This window comes from Calypte anna, chromosome 2, assembly GCF_003957555.1.
Source record: "Calypte anna isolate BGI_N300 chromosome 2, bCalAnn1_v1.p, whole genome shotgun sequence".
NCBI lineage: Eukaryota > Metazoa > Chordata > Aves > Apodiformes > Trochilidae > Calypte > Calypte anna.
In genome coordinates, this window is record NC_044245.1 from 94,826,835 (window position 1) to 94,843,480 (window position 16,646).

General features: G+C 34.5%; 1 protein-coding gene across 1 annotated transcript in view; it reads left to right on the plus strand.

Annotated features, from left to right (window-relative positions):
• Window positions 1-16,646, plus strand: part of RTTN (rotatin) — an 82,677-nt gene that overhangs the window by 37,757 nt on the left and 28,274 nt on the right. Inside the window, exons 26-33 of the mRNA XM_030445430.1 lie at window positions 938-1,082; window positions 2,733-2,887; window positions 4,075-4,294; window positions 6,538-6,666; window positions 9,086-9,193; window positions 9,810-9,968; window positions 11,807-11,878; window positions 14,958-15,150. Coding sequence (XP_030301290.1) covers window positions 938-1,082; window positions 2,733-2,887; window positions 4,075-4,294; window positions 6,538-6,666; window positions 9,086-9,193; window positions 9,810-9,968; window positions 11,807-11,878; window positions 14,958-15,150 — 1,181 coding nt within the window. The remainder of the gene's footprint in view (window positions 1-937; window positions 1,083-2,732; window positions 2,888-4,074; window positions 4,295-6,537; window positions 6,667-9,085; window positions 9,194-9,809; window positions 9,969-11,806; window positions 11,879-14,957; window positions 15,151-16,646) is intronic.

A 16,646-nucleotide genomic window follows, 5' to 3' on the forward strand; every position in this document is an offset into this window, starting at 1 on the left:
TCGAATACTGTGTCCAGTTCTGGTGTCTCCACCATAAGAAGGGCAGAGATCTGTTGGAATAAGTCCAGAGGAGGGCCACAAGAATGATCCAGGGGCTGGAACACAAGGAAAAGCTGACACACCTGGGACTATTCAGCCTGAAGAAGAGGAGATAGATTCTGAGGGGACCTTATAGCTGCCTTCCAATACCTGAAGGGAAGCCACAGGAAGGCTGGAGAGGGACTTTTCATACAAGTGTCCAGTGATAGGACAAGGGGAAATGGTTTTATACTAAGGGAGAATAGGTTTAGACTAGATTCTAGGAAGTTCTTCAGTACAAGGGTGGTGAGACTCTGGAACAGATTGCCTAGAGACTCTGTGGGTACCCTGTCACTGGAGGTATTTGAGGCCAGGTTGGATGAGTTTTTGAGCAACCTGTTCCAGTTGAAAGGTGTCCCTGCCCATGGCAGGGAGGTTAGAGTAAATAATGTCTAAGGTCCCTTGCAACCTAAGCCATTCTACAAAGTGTAGTTCAGGTTTAGACGAGAACTTCTATTTCATTCTCCACAGCGTTAAAATACTAAGCCCCCAGCTTTTAACAGAGTAGAGGGACTTAAGAGTGTCCAGTGAGAGCAGAAGAGGAAATGGTTTTAAACTGAAGAAGAATAAGTTTAGACTAGATCTTAGGAAAAAGTACTTCAGTATGTGGGTGATGAGACTCCGGAACAGATTGCCCAGAAAAGCTGTGGATGCCTCCTCTGTCATGGTTTAACACTGGACTGGCAATAACTGAATGGAGTGTGAATACTTTTAAAATTACATATAATAGAGATATTTGATCTATATAATTCTGCATTTACAGGTAACTTAAGTCCTGTAAAGCTGAGATTTTAAACTCTCATTTAGTGTGCTACAAGTATAGAAGTAATTTTTTTTGTTTTGTTTTTTTGTGTTGCAGGTTTCTGCAAGTGCTTCCAGCTTCTGCAGAGGATGAGAAGCTTTTAGTAGATGTCTTAAAATTTTTAAACAAATTGTTTAGAGAGCAGAGGTCAAGTTTGGAGTCAGATCATCTAAAGTGGATCTTGAAATCATTCCTTAAAAATGTAAGAATATACCTAAGAAGACTGTAGACTGTAAGAAATGCTACAACCGTGAACTGGTTGGCTGTTTTGTTTCTAGTGGGTTCATCTAGAAAAATGACTTCTCAACAAAAGCAAGAAATAGCAGATCTTGTGGTGTCAAAGTCTGCTGCTTTATAGTCAGTGCTATGGTTTTAGTTTTTTGGGGAAGTTAACTTCGAACAAGAGTAAATTTCCTTTTCTCCTTTGTTTCTCTTAACTCTTAATATTTTATTTGCCAAATGAAAAAACTTCTACCTTTTGTGTGCCTTGCTCTGGTGCAGTAAAACTGGTAATCTGGTTGTATAGACCCATATAGCTATAGTTAGCTATGTGTAGCTCTATGTGGAGTTCAGTATGTACATGTAACTATATATACTAATATATTATGGTTAACTATGTAACTACACATACAAGTGCATGAACATACACATGCAGCTGTGTAAGCTATGCTTAGCTACATACCTACAACTGTATTATATTTGTAACATAGTATGAGGTTCCATACAAGTGTGTTAGAACATTTTGTTTGGCAAAGAGATATAAGTGAATATTGTCTTGCATTAAGAACAAGAACTGAAAGTTAGGAACAGAAGTTTTTGCTTTCAGTGTGTCTCACTTAAGTTTTGATTTGAATTGGTTATAATATGTCTCTGTAAAATGTTTTAATAAGCATGATGAAGGTATTAAATGAGGTGCTGTAGTTAAAATGCTTGTGTAGTATTGAAAGAATATAATTTTTCCTCTGCTTTCTATTTGAGATATCTGGTCTATCCAATACTATTCATTTAAGATGTGTACAATTTGAAAGTAGAAAAACAAATAGGAAAGGAACGCTATAAAGCAGTATAAAATTAGTGTTATTGTAGTTGCCAAACTATAATAATTCAGTCTTGCTGTTTAAAAAATTTAAAAATTGCCAAAAATAAAAGCGATGGCAGTAGTTTTAGAAATCTGCGAAGTTACTGTCCTTGACAAAACAAGGGCATACCGCCAACATGCAAGATTATTCATGATATTAAAAGGGATATTATATGTTAAGTAAAGTCTACATGCACTTGCATTTTCCCATTTTAAAACACAGTCTAAGTATTTAGGAAAAAAAATGCTAGTAGACTTCATTTCAATTATGTACAGAATTCAGGTACTTCATTTTTATCTCTAACTGGGAATCACAAAATTTTGCAGTTATGCCTCATTCATGATATTAATACAAAAATCTTTCTAGCAAATTATTTAAGTCTTCAGGCAAATGAGACATACAAGAACATTTTGAATTAATACATCTACTATGTATTTTCTTGGTTTTGTGATTTTTATTTTTTTTTAATTGCAGGATGTTGCTGTATTTAACTTGATGCTTCAAAATACACTGTGTCATTGCTTAATGTTGGGATTTTTTAAAGGTCTTAGGAGTAGATTCTTTTATTACATTTAGTCGATTCAAATTATTGGTAATAATAAGAACTTTTAACCATGCCTTTTAGAGAAATACATTTTAGTAAAATAATGCAGTTTTTTCTTTGTAATGTGTGTGATTCAAAAGATCTCAACAGAAAAATGTCTTTAGTGAGGGTATTAAAATAGGATTTAAACACTGTACTATGAGACTGTACTTTTATTCTTTTCTTTTAGAACCCAAAATCGCTTTTGGGCCTCCTGGTGCGACCAGAATCCCAAGTGCGGGATGAAATAGATGAAATACAGACTGCTGTCAGGCAGCAACTGGATAAAGAACTCATTCATCTTTTTAACACATTGTTATTTTGTTCCATGTCAGTGACTGACAGGTACAGTATAAATGGACCTTCATGTGTATTTCTGATGGAGGATCATAATACCTACTCCTGTTGTATCTCGGTCAGACTTTGAATGGAATGACTCAATCATTTTGAACTGTAAAAATTGACTATTTTCCTCTTGAACATCAACATTTGATAGGCTGTTTCACAGTGAAATTAGGAAATTAACTGGGTAACTTGTAAAAATATGTACTAGCGGTCATTTTTTCAGCAAATGAGAATTAAACTGATTTCAAGGAGAAGATAAGCTTTTTATTTTTCACTGCAAGTGATAACTTGGTTAGTTTTGTAGCATTTATTTATGGAAAAGTAAAACACTGAAAAATTTGAAATGCCAACAAATGTTTATTCTCACTGAAATCCTTTTTTGGCATAGGATCATCTATCAGTGCACATTAGTGATTATTTAGCACAGCTTTTTTCAGCATGGAGTTCCAACCTTTTTCTGTTAATCAAGCAAACGCAGAAATTAATTCCTGTTAGGTTTTTTTGTCTGAGTTTTGAATACATTTTCCCATACTAATTGCTGTCAAAGTGTGTTCTAAGAGGTACCAGAATTGCAGCTTAAGATAATATTTGTTTATTTAAATGTCACAGTGTAACTGTTGTAAAGATACTTTCAAATGTTATATTCTTCATTCTTCCCATGCAGTTATTAGTCTTCTAAAATATTTGACTTCTGGAAGAGGGAGGATTATAGAAATCCCTTACATCTCACACTCCTTCATTTTCTATCTTCCTGATTTCTAGATTGATGGTATTTTGTAGGAAATAATTTAAATCTTGTCTCTAGAGCCAGACAGACATAAGTATAGCTACTAATTTCCGGAGCTTCTTTTGTTATGTTATCTATCTTCAGTCTCTTGCTCTTTATTTAAATTGTTCCTTAATGTTTAGCATTATATCCGGTTTTAACTATTTTGGTTAAGCAACCCTGTTATAATCAAAATCAATATTATGCGTCACTTGGGTATAGTTGGAAACGTCAAATTTAATTCCATATTAATCTGTGTATGTGGCAAAAGTAACTAATTGAGAAGCTGAGACTTATAGACTAAAAGTAAGAACAGTGATGCCTTAGCCTCTTGTGGAGTGATTCATTATAATAGTTCCGTGTTGACAGTTGATTTAATTTTTTTTTTTAATATTTTTAAATTTTTTTACCATTAAATTAGAGAGAGCTTGCAACTTGCTGGCTGTTTCAGAACTGAGCTGGCTCTGAATCTGCTACAGTGCTTAAGGCTAACAGATGCACCACATTTTTATGGCCTTCCTTCACTGGAGAGAACATTACGAGGAATGGTTCATGTTACTGCACTTCCAGACTGGAGTACTTACTCTGCTGCATTTGAACCTCTCACAATTTGTAAGAAATATTTAACAGGTCTTCTTGAGGTAAGTGGATTATGTTATAACTTAGCTTCTGGTTTGAATACTTGTAAAGAGCTAATGTAACTAATGGCAATATACTTTTCGGGATGTACTTTTAGTGAATATCATTAGTAGGAATAAGTGTGGGAAAGGGTTTTTTTGTGCTACGTAAATAATAAAAATATTGAGACTAGATTGAGTGGTGTGTCTGTGATTATGGTGATTGGTTGTACTGTGTGTGCTTTCATTCTCTATAAGAGGTCATATTAAGTGACTGTGGTTTAAGCAAGATGTTGGATGAGTTGGGATTTTTTTGTTTGTGCAAGATCTCCCATATGCAAACTCCATATGTGAAAGAGGTCTGGCAAAAAGTAACTTGGCCGACAGGTTATTAAACTGTAGGAAAAGTATAGATCAGTTTTCTGATTATGATAAGGTAGGTACATTTTAAAGTGGGTTGTTTTTTTTTCTTTTCAATTACTAAAACGCTTTGTTTCATTCACAGAGGCATGAAAAAATATTTTAATTAATTTGTTGTTCTGAATGATATGAACAGCAGCCACTTAAGGGTCAGGAAAGTTTGTATACAGATAATGATGTTTGAGATGTAAAAAAGAGTCCTAGTAGAAGTCTTAACTTGCCCAGCTTTCTTGAGGAGCAATAAATATTTTAAAGCTATTTGTTCAGATGAGTTCTGCTACTTGAAATCTAGACTAAAAATGGCATTAAGGTTATAGATGCTGTCATGTAAAAAAAGGTTTATTACTGTAAAAAAATAATAAATACTAAAGAATGAAAACAACTGGAAATATGTAAGCTCTATATGCAGAATAAGTAGGAAGTTTTACATAGCCTAGGTATGAAAGTAAATTTAAGCTTTTTAAGAGAGAAAATGAATCTAAAAGGAATACCTGTTGAGTGGAACAGTGAAAGAAAAGACAGCAGAAAAAAATGAGAGGTTGACGTGCTTTAGGAAGAAAAATACATCCAGAAGAGTAGGTCTTAAAATTATATATTTTTAATATATACCTTTGGGTGTGTTCTGTTGAAAGCAGCATACTTTTTATTGTTATGTGTAGTTACAGAATCATGGATTCACTGAGATACCTACACACAACAAGAAAAAAAAAAAAAACCAAACCAAACAAACAAGAAAACAAAAAAACAAAAAAAAAAACCCAAAACGAAACCAATAAAAAAACTCAAAAAACAACAACAGCAACAACAAAAAAAAACCCTCTACAATCTGAGCCACTAGAGCATGCCCTGAAGTGCCACATTTACACATTTCTTAAATACATCCAGGGAGGGTGACTCAGCCACCTCCCTGAGCTGGCTGTTCTAGTGCCTGACCACTCTTTCAGTAAAGAAATTCTTCCTAATTTAAGCCTTGCCTGCTGCAACTTCAGGCCATTTCCTTGGGTCCTATCATTACTCACTTGGAAGAAGAGTCCAACACCCACCTTTCTACAACCTCCTTTCAGGCAGTTGTAGGGGGCGATGAGGGTCTCCCCTCAGACTCTTCTTCTCCAAGCTAAACGTGTCCCGTTCCCTCAGCATCATCATTGTTCTCTAGCCCTCTCCCCAGCTTGGCAGCTCCTCGGGACACACTCCAGCTCCTCAGTGCCCTTCTTGTAGTGAGGGGCCCAGAACTGGACACAGGACTCAAGGTGCAGCCTCACCAGTACCGAGTACAGAGGCACAATCACTTCCCCTCTCCTGCTGGCCACACTGTTCCTGATACAGGCCAGGATGCTGTTGGGCTTCTTGGCCACCTGAGCACACTGCTGGCTCGTGTTGAGCCTGGTGTCCACCAGCACCCCCAGGTCCTTTTCTGCGGAGGGGATATTGGTTAGATATTGATCAGAGACAGGTTATTTTTTTGTTATGGTCTGGTGACCTGTTGTTCTGTTCACTAGGATTTGATATAAAAAACTAATATATTAATTGAAATCACAAAAGATATAAATAACCCTTTTTATTGAACACAGACTTTTGAAAGAAATTATTATTTCAAACATAACATAAAGATGGGTATGGTACATGGACTGTTTTAACCACAAACTTTCAGGTTTCTATTCAATATTGGGCTTTATTGTTAAGCATTGTTCATTAGAAGAAGCAAATAAAACCCAATAAGCTTCAGTTTAAAATTCAATCTGCCATCTTTTCACAAGTTATGATTTATTAGTATATAGGACAGTTTGTACTTTACCTTTATATGGCTTCCAGTAATGCTACTATGAATTTGTACCCCCTACTCCTAGGTCATTTCATCATTTTATGTTGAATGGGGAGGAAATGCTATGTCCTTCATGGGGAAAGGTGTTACAAAAAGCACAGTTCTTTGCTTGCTTCACTTATCTCATGAAATGATAGCTCAAGCAAAGGATATGGTAAGTGCATTAGAGTTGTCTTTGTTGTTTGTGAGGGCTAAGCACAGATATATTTTAACTGCTTAAGTTAAATGATGAATTTTCATATATAGTGGGAAAGATGTCTTATATTGCAACAGATAGTAAAAATTAAAGAAAAAATCGAAGTGATCTCTTGGTACATCATGTTACATGCATTAGTAAATGGAGTGTATTATACAATAATATAGTGTATGAGAAAGATGAAGAATCAGTTCTAGACTTACTGACATAAATCTAATTAATTCTGTGGATTTAGAAAGACTTTCTATGAGAACAAGGGAAAATTCTATTGTTATAAAAAAAATTTAAGGATTTATAACAGAATAATTTCTTAAGCTTTGTATAGATAACAGGCTTTCTAACGTGTTTACATACATGTGTGTATTCTCACATGTGTATGCATATGTCTGAGTTTTAAAGGAACTATAATTATGTATTAGTAAAATTTATACCAGTTTTGTATCCATGCATGTATTTTGAGATCTAAATTTCTGACAGTTCAGAAAAAATGGCCTTCATGCAAAGCAGTTAAAGCAAACTCAATTGTTTAGAGTAATAATTTTTTAGAATTAATATCCACTCTTGTTAATATCTGTGACAGCTACAAGTGAAAGCCTTTCAGTTTAAGTACAAATGGAACTAGAAATAGTAGTATACCTCATTCTCCAAATTTGAGATATCTATTCCTTCAGTTCTGTATTCCTTCAAAATAATAAGTCCTGACAAAATTTATTGAAATTGCAGAGGACTATTTAGTCCTGTGTATTTAGAGTATTTAATAGTCTGGAAGGCTTACAGCTTCCAAAGAATTAATCATATATACGTAGATGAAACAGGACTTTTTTTTCGTTAGAGTAATATGTATAGTGGCAAAATGATTTGTAGCTTTTTTTGTGTGTGTAAATCATCATCTTTGTGTACAACAGTGTTACTGTCTAGACTGTACAAATATCTTTTAAAAATTTTAAATCCTGGCTTTTGTCTATTACTGTGATTTAATGTCAAATCTTATTGAAAGAGGCAAAATTAGCCTTCTTCCTTTGTGCAAGCAGTGTTATACAAGAGGTACTCTGGGTAACTATGATTAAAAGAAAATAAATTCCTGCTAACTTAAAATGCACAGTACAGTGATTTGAAATTAGAACTAGTTAAAGCAAGTTATGTTTTTTTCTTGTTATAGAATGGTTTGGGTAGGAGGGAACCTCCAAAGATGATCTGGGCCTGTGGGCAGAGACACCTACTAGACCAGGTTGCTCAAAGCCCCATCCAATCTTGCCATATACAACTTCCATAGCCAATCTGTTCCAGTGTCTCACCATGCTCACAGGAGGGATTTCTTCCTCATATTCAATTTAAATCCTACCCTCTTTCAGCTTTACATGTTTCCCATTAACCTATCACTACATGCCCTTGTAAAAGGTCCTTCCTGAGCTTTCCTATAAGCCCTTTTCAGATACTAGAAGGCTGCTATAAGGTCTCCCTGGAGTCTTCCCTTCTCCAGGCTGAACAACCCCAACTCTGAGCCTGTCTTTGTAGGGGAGAGGTGTTCAGCCCTCTGATGATCTTCATGGTCCTAGCAGTATTATGAACCTGTGTGGTTGTTCTAATAATGAAGAAATTTGTGAAGTCAGAGATAAGGTGCTTTAGTTCATACTGGTGAGTACAAGTTACTCCCAGATGTTTGTAGGAGTACATGAGAAAGAGAATATACTTAAGGAGTAGCAGAAGTGCTGCAATGTTTTCTTTGTTTGCTACACTATCATCTCATTGGTCTTGCTTTGCTGATCTATGTTTTGTAATTTTTTTTGTCGTAATGTCCACCCCACCCACATTCAACAATTGTAAAATACTGTGCTTTCTGTAATTAATATTGTGTGTATTGAGAAGATCCATGCAAAATACACTGCTTCAGATGAAACATTAGTCATATATCCTGTAAAAATATACAGGACTAAGATGGTCAGAAAACACACACGTGGAATTTTAGGTATCATGAGCCATTGTAAACTTAATGCATTGTACTGTGCAGTGCCATGGTTAAACAGAGCACTTTGCAGGTATGGCTTTTTTGTAACCTGAACAAATGAATTAATTTGCAAAGTCGAGTATGATTTCATGGAATCTACAGCTAAATAGTATGTGATAGTCTGAGTGGCTTTATTTAATCATGTGGCAGGTGTGTGAAGCAAAAGAATTAATTACAGTTCAGTAGGTGAAGTAAGCAGCTTAAATACATGCTTATAGTGGCAGAATCTTTTTCTAGGAATATCAGTGCAGTACACATTTGAAGTTTTCTGGTAGGTAATTTTTACCTCAGGCTGTACATAGACTGCTATGGTATTGCAGGAATTGCAAAATAATTATATAATTCAGTAATTATTTTCTGTTGTCTAATCAGGACTGGATATCTCATTGGTCTTTGCCTTATGATAACATTGAAGAACAAGCTGCTTCTCGGCTAGGTCTGGCATGGCTGATTCCTTTATGGGTAGACAGAGACCCTGAGGTTTGTAAATAAAATGCTAGGTTGATATTTTGGTTTGTCCCTTAAGTATCTGCAAAATTGTTTAGTTAATTTATTTAACAACTACTGGTTTGCATTTTTTAAAATGTTACTAACTAGATCCTAAATTTCAGGAAAAAAAAGTAACCTATAAATATTTTCTGCAGAATCTGCACCTACAGCTTCTGTCTTCTGTGCTTTCATTAGTCACTCATTATCATCATTCATAAGCATTTTTCATTGAGGTTGCTGTTACTTAGCTGCAAAACAGAAGCATTTACATTAATTACAAATTTAAAGCAAATGTATTTGATGCAAATCTGTTAAATTATACAAGTTTGCCGAATGGAACTATTTTTAAGGGGTAAAATGTGAAGAATATTGAAGACTATTCCAGTATTTTTAGGAATTCAAAAATCTATTTTATTAATTTTGTCATTTTTACATAGACTTAATTATGATTATGAGTAAAGGGCCAAAGAAGTATAGGAAAACAGGTTGTTAGTTTTTCAATTATTCCCTTAAGCTCCAGATTCGGTTGACGCAGCTTAATTATTTAAAAAATGTATTACTCATTACTGTAAGAAATATCACTTTGTTTTGTGCTTGTATGTATTAGGTCAGATTTACAGCACTTGGAATAGGATCAGCTCTTACATCCCTTGAAACAGGATGTATTGCTTTAACAGAAAGTTGCCAGAACATCTCAGGAGGGCTGTGGGCAACGGTGATAAACATCCTTCTGGACCAGTCTGAATGTAGCATGGTACGCAGGGAGGTATGTTTCTTGTTTCCTTCTGCTGTGTTAGATTGTCATTTTTTATCCCATTAAGGAGAAAATATTTTTATATTTTGTATTGTATATATGTTCTCTGATGCAGCACCACACCTACTGCTTTGTAAGTTAATTACTACCTATTTGAAGTAAATGTTAAGCTTCTTCAGAATTACTCAAGGACAAAGAAATACAGATGGCTACTGAAAAAGTGGCAATGATCAAAATAATACAAGTGAATGCATAAAAACTCCTAAGGCTTACTCAGGCAGACAAATAGGCTTTTTAAGGAAGATGAATTAGCCCAGATTTTAATGGCTGTTTTGTTTCATTTATGAACACTTTGGTGTGAACTCATCTCCTGATCGGTAGGAAGTATCTCTTCATTGCAGACATGAACCAATGTAATTTGGCTTGGCACTAAGGTTTCTTTATGATAACTGAAAGTTTGCGTTCTGGTAGAACAGCACATAAAATGATGTAATAACATACTTAAATTATGTATGCGTTTTTTGCAACTTTCTATGAACTGTAGTTGTGAAGTTTTTCTTTATTTCTAATGACTAAAAAGCAAGCTGTGACAAATAGCAGGTTGTTTTCTTCCCAGCTCTGTTATTCAACTAATTATGTATTTCAAAGTAATTTTGAATTTATTTCTGGAAAATGCTTCTGAGAATGTATACTTCATTGTTTTGGTTAACATCAAAATTAACATTGAAATTCTTGACAGACATGGAAAAATTCTTGACAAAATATGGAAAAAACAGTCATATCCATGTTAGAGTATTATATAAATTACACACATGCCATGTATTTAGAAAGTATGAGTCTGTCCCAAAATGTTGCCCTTATTGTCCCAATTATCACAGAATCATAGAATCCTAGGGGTTAGAAGGGACCTCGAAAGATCATCTAGTCCAACCCCTCCTGCCAGAGCAGGGCCACCTAGAGTACATCGTGCAGGAACGTGTCCAAGCGGGTTTTGAATGTCTCCAGTGAAGGAGACTCCACAACCCCCCTGGGCAGCCTGTTCCAGGGCTCTGTCACCCTTACAGTAAAAAAATTTTTTCGAATTTTTTCGAATATTCGAACTTGAACCTCCTGTGCTCCAATTTACACCCATTACCCCTTGTCCTATCACTGGTCACTACTGAGAAGAGCCTAACTCCATCTCCCTGACACTCACTCCTTACATATTTGAAAACATTGATGAGGTCACCCCTCAGTCTCCTTTTCTCCAAACTAAAGAGACCCAGCTCCCTCAGCCTTTCCTCATAAGGGAGATGTTCCACTCCCTTAATCATCTTAGTAGCTCTGCGCTGGACTCTTTCAAGCACTTCCCTGTCCTTCTTGAACTGAGGGGCCCAGAATAATTTTCAATTATTCTGTAATAATTGAAAAACAAAACTTGAGGACAGTACTGTGAAGGGTCATAAGCAGTTATCCAGGTTTTCCTGTTCAGGGATTTTTTCCAGTACTTTTTGTTACATAATGCTCACTCAGCAGGATTGAGGGTACTGTTAACAGTGATGAAAGTATTTTATTAACAAATAAATTTATTTTCCACTGATTTCTATTCCATCTCTTCCTTGTCTTTTTTTCTCATCAACCTACCAGCCTTCTCTTGTGTCGTGACCTAATGACATCTGTTGCAAGTGAAGCTTGAGGGGTTTTACCTTATATCCTTCTAATTCTTTTTATTGCCAGGCTGAACATAAGAATTCTTGTATTTCAACATAGGTTTTAAGCAATGGAATAATATATAGAAAGTGCTGTTCAGTCTGATGGGTTTTTTAGTCATGATGACTAGATAACAATATTGATGCTTTAATTTCTTTTAGGCTGCTTTTATTCTACAAAATCTCCTTGTGATTCCAATTCCTGAAGAAGATTTGAAAGACTGTCTTTGGCAAGTGAGTGACTATTACATTTGATGAGAGAGGTCCTAATGTCACACAGAGATAATAACTTATGTCATCATACCTATAAAATACAAACTTAAAAAATTACATGGCTAAGGTAATATTTTGGAAAAGGAAAAAAGCCAAATAGACAAAGTTCTTTCTTAGTTTGTATATGTTACATTTGATGTGTATAGTATCATTGGGCTCCTAGGAAACTAACTTGCGTGGTATTATGGACATTTTGGGAGAGAAGTTGGTTATTTCTTTTGCCCACACTTGGAATGCAACATGGTTTGAGGCTGTGTCCAGTTGAGTTTTGAGTGTCTCCAAGGATGGAGACTGTGCAGCCTCTGTGAGTAACCTATTCCAGTGTTGACTGCCATCGCAGAGAAACAGGTTTTTTTCTTGATTTTAAATAGTTTACTGTATTTCAGTTTTGCTCATTGTCTTTTTTTTTCCTGTCACTGGATACCAGTGGGAAGGGTCTGTCTCCCTTTGTTTTCTCTCATCAGATATTTGTACAAACTGGCAAGATTCCAGTACTGCTCTGGAGTTGGTCATTTCATGTTGCATCAAGGTTCATTTTGCATAATGATCCTTACATCTTACTTCCTCATTTTTCAATATTTTTGTGGTCAGAATGCCTGTTCTTTGTTTATCATGATCCTTTCAGTATGTGAGATCATGCTTACATGAGAGCAGGGTATGCTCTGTTTTGAAGAAATTGACAGGTGTAACTATATCCTGTTTTTTCTGTTCCTTTCTGCAAAAGATCCAAGTTAGTGCTGGAAGATATTTCTTTTATTTTTCTAGGATAAGTTATCTATGATTCAGTTGTATCAATAATTCATTGTATTTCTTGCAGAGCCACATTTTACAGTATGCCTTTTCTTTACATCTGATTATAAAGGAAACTTTGAGTAATCTTACAAATCTTACAGTCTTACTGCTTATTACTCATATTTTATCAGGGGACTTAAAAGGGGCAGCCATTGCAACTTGTTCATACAAACTCTGTTAAAAGTTTCTTGTCTTTTTTTAAGCATTTCAGTGACTGGTGAGGTCACTGACTTAAGTGAGGTGATGAAAATTTAATCCATTTTGGATGAATTCCAGTGCAATTAATTGAAGCTTTAAGTCAATGTGATTCTTATTAAGAAATGCTATTTAATGGAAATTGCTCATCATTTAATAAGTGTTCATGCTGAAAAATACTATCAGACAACAGTTTATATGGTAACCAGTATATAAAAACTGTTGAAAATACAACTAAAATTGTTAAATGCTATGAGGAAAATATTCTAAATTTCAGAGTTACTGAGTTTTTTTCCTTTCCACTGAGTAAGATAGTTTATCTTCTGACCTTAATGCAAGGAGCTTTGAAGAAGCCCTATAAAGTGGATCTGGGTGAATAGCAGGTATAATAGCTGAAGTGAATAGCTGAAATACAACATTATAATTTTATCCCTTAGGCAAATAGGGCTGGAAAAGGAAATGCTGTTAATAGAATTTGTAGGCCAGTATCTTCCCAAGAATGTCTATAGTGTTGCTGTTATCTAGTTCACCTGCTTTATAATAGTTCATTTTGGTATGCTACTTTAAAGAGTAGCATAGGAAATTTTTAGTCATGAGTGTAGTTAGTCTGTGTAAAATAGCCTTAAGACTGAAATGCACTGTGTTGTATGAAGATTGTTGAAAACAAGGGCCCTGAAAGAGTTACACATAAATTTCACTTCTAAAGTGCTCTGACATCAGCAAAGTTTCTGAAATAGCCTTTTAAACTTGCAAAGACAGTTCTGGATAGGAAAATTTTGACTGAATTTAACAAAATTTCCCAAGTATGAATGGTCAGAGTTGCTTCTGTCCAAGTATACTGCTGACAGTGTATGAGTATGGCTTTTTAATTAATTGTAAAGAGTTCACATTAAATACTTCTTCAAACTATTTGTCATAGTTGATGCTCAGTTAATTGGCATAAAAGGCAAATAGAGAAAATAGTCTGTTTATATATTACAGAAACCAAAAAGAATGAGCAGTAGCCATACCCTGTGTTTATAAATTACCCTGTAAACCAAAATAGTTTACTGCTTCTCCTTGATCTTTTTTGTTTTCATTTGGTATTTTTATGGAAAATAAGCTTTATTCAGTGTAAATGAAGGGGCTGGGAGTGGTACAGAGCCTCCTGTGGAAATAGTGTTTTTCAAATTACTTACTTGCAGTTATCTTGCCTCTGCTCTCTCCTGGCTGCCAAAGAAAATTTCTAATTAGGACTGATGAATTTTCTAACCATAATTTGAACTACTTTCTTTTTGAAAAACTGCAAGATGCATCCTAAAACTGACATGCAGAATGTAATTGGCTTGAATTTTTCTCAGTCTGAGTTATTTTGCCAATTAACTTTTCTAATTTTTATGGGTTATGTTGTAGCTTAATAAAACTTCCTGTTTTCTTCTGCTACTATAGAAAACACTGGAGACATACTGTAATGGTCAGTCAAATTAAACTGTTTTATTTAAAATAATACTACTGAGTCATTCTTTTCAGTTTTAATTGACTGCTCTAGACAGTTTTCCCTGAAGTCAGTATTTAGAAAGAAATGACTGAAATCCATTTATCAAATAATTTATTTTTATGTCTTGTATTCTAAATAGATTAACATGGATTGCTGTAGTACAATGGCAGTAAACTTTAGAAGAGAATCTTAGTATGAGTTTACTCTTGTTCTAAAGAAAATGTTTGCATTAGTTGATATCTTAATTAGTCTCCTGATACATATGCTGTCTTAAAACCACCCAGCTACAGATTTCCATGCCTTTCAATTTGGCTCTTAACAAATTTTATGGAAGTTAAATAGCTAATTCCATTGTGCTAAATCTTTACAGTTTTTGTAAAATATTATAATTACAATTAAATTCAGCCTTGATAAAATCTACATTTGATTTTTACAGTCTCTTAGATACAGCCTGTAAATCGTCTACCTATACACAGACATGCAAAGGGTTAGGCTTAAGGCAGGGGTTTTTGTACAATTTATTTTATGTAAAATATTCCTTTAAACAAATTATGTTTGTGAATTCCATGTCTTCAGGGTCCTTGTGTACACGATGAAGATTCTGGACTGTGCCAGACAGGAAAACCTGCGCTTAAGACCCTTTTGTATCACTGCCAATTCTATGAACATGTGAATCAGATGGTGAAACACTGTTACCTAGGATGTTACATGTTTGATTTGAATTCTTCGAGGGAAGACCATCTCTTTGCAGAGCAAGGTGGTATGACGGGTAAGTGATGTTAAGGTAATCTTCTAGTATTTCAAACCTACTTAAATAATTTATAGTTTTGGGTAACTTACCTCAAATAATTCTTACTAAAAATGGAACTGAAAATTAATATGTAAGCAATGAACTTGTTATGTTAAGTCAAAATATTGCTCTGTATTTACTTCTGTTATTTACATCTTTACATTTTGGTTCTGCAAAATATTTTCTTGCATAATTTTGAGAGTAAAATACTTCTTACCCACATTCTTCTCCAAGTATGTACTATGATCTTTAGAAATCAAGGCAATGCTTCAGAGAGCTCAATTAGTACAAATTGTTCTAGGGAGGGAAAATTATTAATTTCAACCTTTTTGGTTTCTTTCTTTTTCATGTGCCCAAGTTTCTGTATTTCTGTTGTCTAAGACTACAGATTTGAGCAGTGATTTAAGTCTGCTTCTGTTAAACTTATGTTATGGAAGTGTGAACAGAAGAAGAATGTTATTACCCCTGCCAAGTTATGACTTTGACAGACCCAAAAAAGAGAAATATTCTTAGTTAACTCGCTGAGTTATCAGAGAAGTACCTCAGCAGTATACAAAATTCCAGCAATAAAAATTCTGAGTTTCTTCTGTGGCTGTTTTATTTATCTGTGTGTATTTTTTTTTTCAGTCCAACACATTTCATTCCTCATGTGGTCCTCTAACTTGTGCCTCTTGGTAGTTCTGTTGGTTGATGCAAAGTCATATCTAAAAGCAACTCAAATCCCAGGATTGTAGACCTTTTCAGTGAACAGTTACAATATGTTTTGTCAGGTCATTGAAAGGAAAATCTGAAAAAAATGTTTTCCCAGGAGGTTTGAAATAAGAGACGAGTTATCTATGATATTTCCAGAACATGAAACAGATTTTTTTTTTAAATAGGACAATGTTTGCTTCATCTCTACAACTGTCATTTTAAAAATTGTTAAATTTCATTCCTATATTCAGGATTGTGTTGTTTATCTATAATGACCTCTTTCTGCATTTTAGTAAGTCACTTGTCATCTCTTAATAGAAGATCTCGCTTTTACAGAAATAATTTTTGTTGGTTTTTTTCTCCAGTCAATTTCCTTCACATTTTTTAGTTTAATAATTAGCTAAAATATGTATAGGACTTATTTTTCTGATCTTTGCACTCCAAATCTCTTTACTCCAGTTCCTTATTCTTTGCTGTTTCATCCTTTGCTGTTTTATCCTTTCATTGACAGGTTTGTGCTATAAAATTTTTGGCACTTTTTATTCTGAAACCAATTTACAAAGTAATTCTGCCTTCATTATATTTATGAATATGGGTTCTCTTGAAACTGATTTTCTTCAAATGTGAATTTGAAGTATTTGAACACGAGGACATCTGTTCATTATGCTTGTGCCTTGAGACTTCGGATTCTTCAATACTTCCGTACTAAAAGTGTAGCTTTTTCCAGAATATTTTATGTTGCAGATGAAAATTGTATTATTTAATTATTGGGGTTTTTTCTA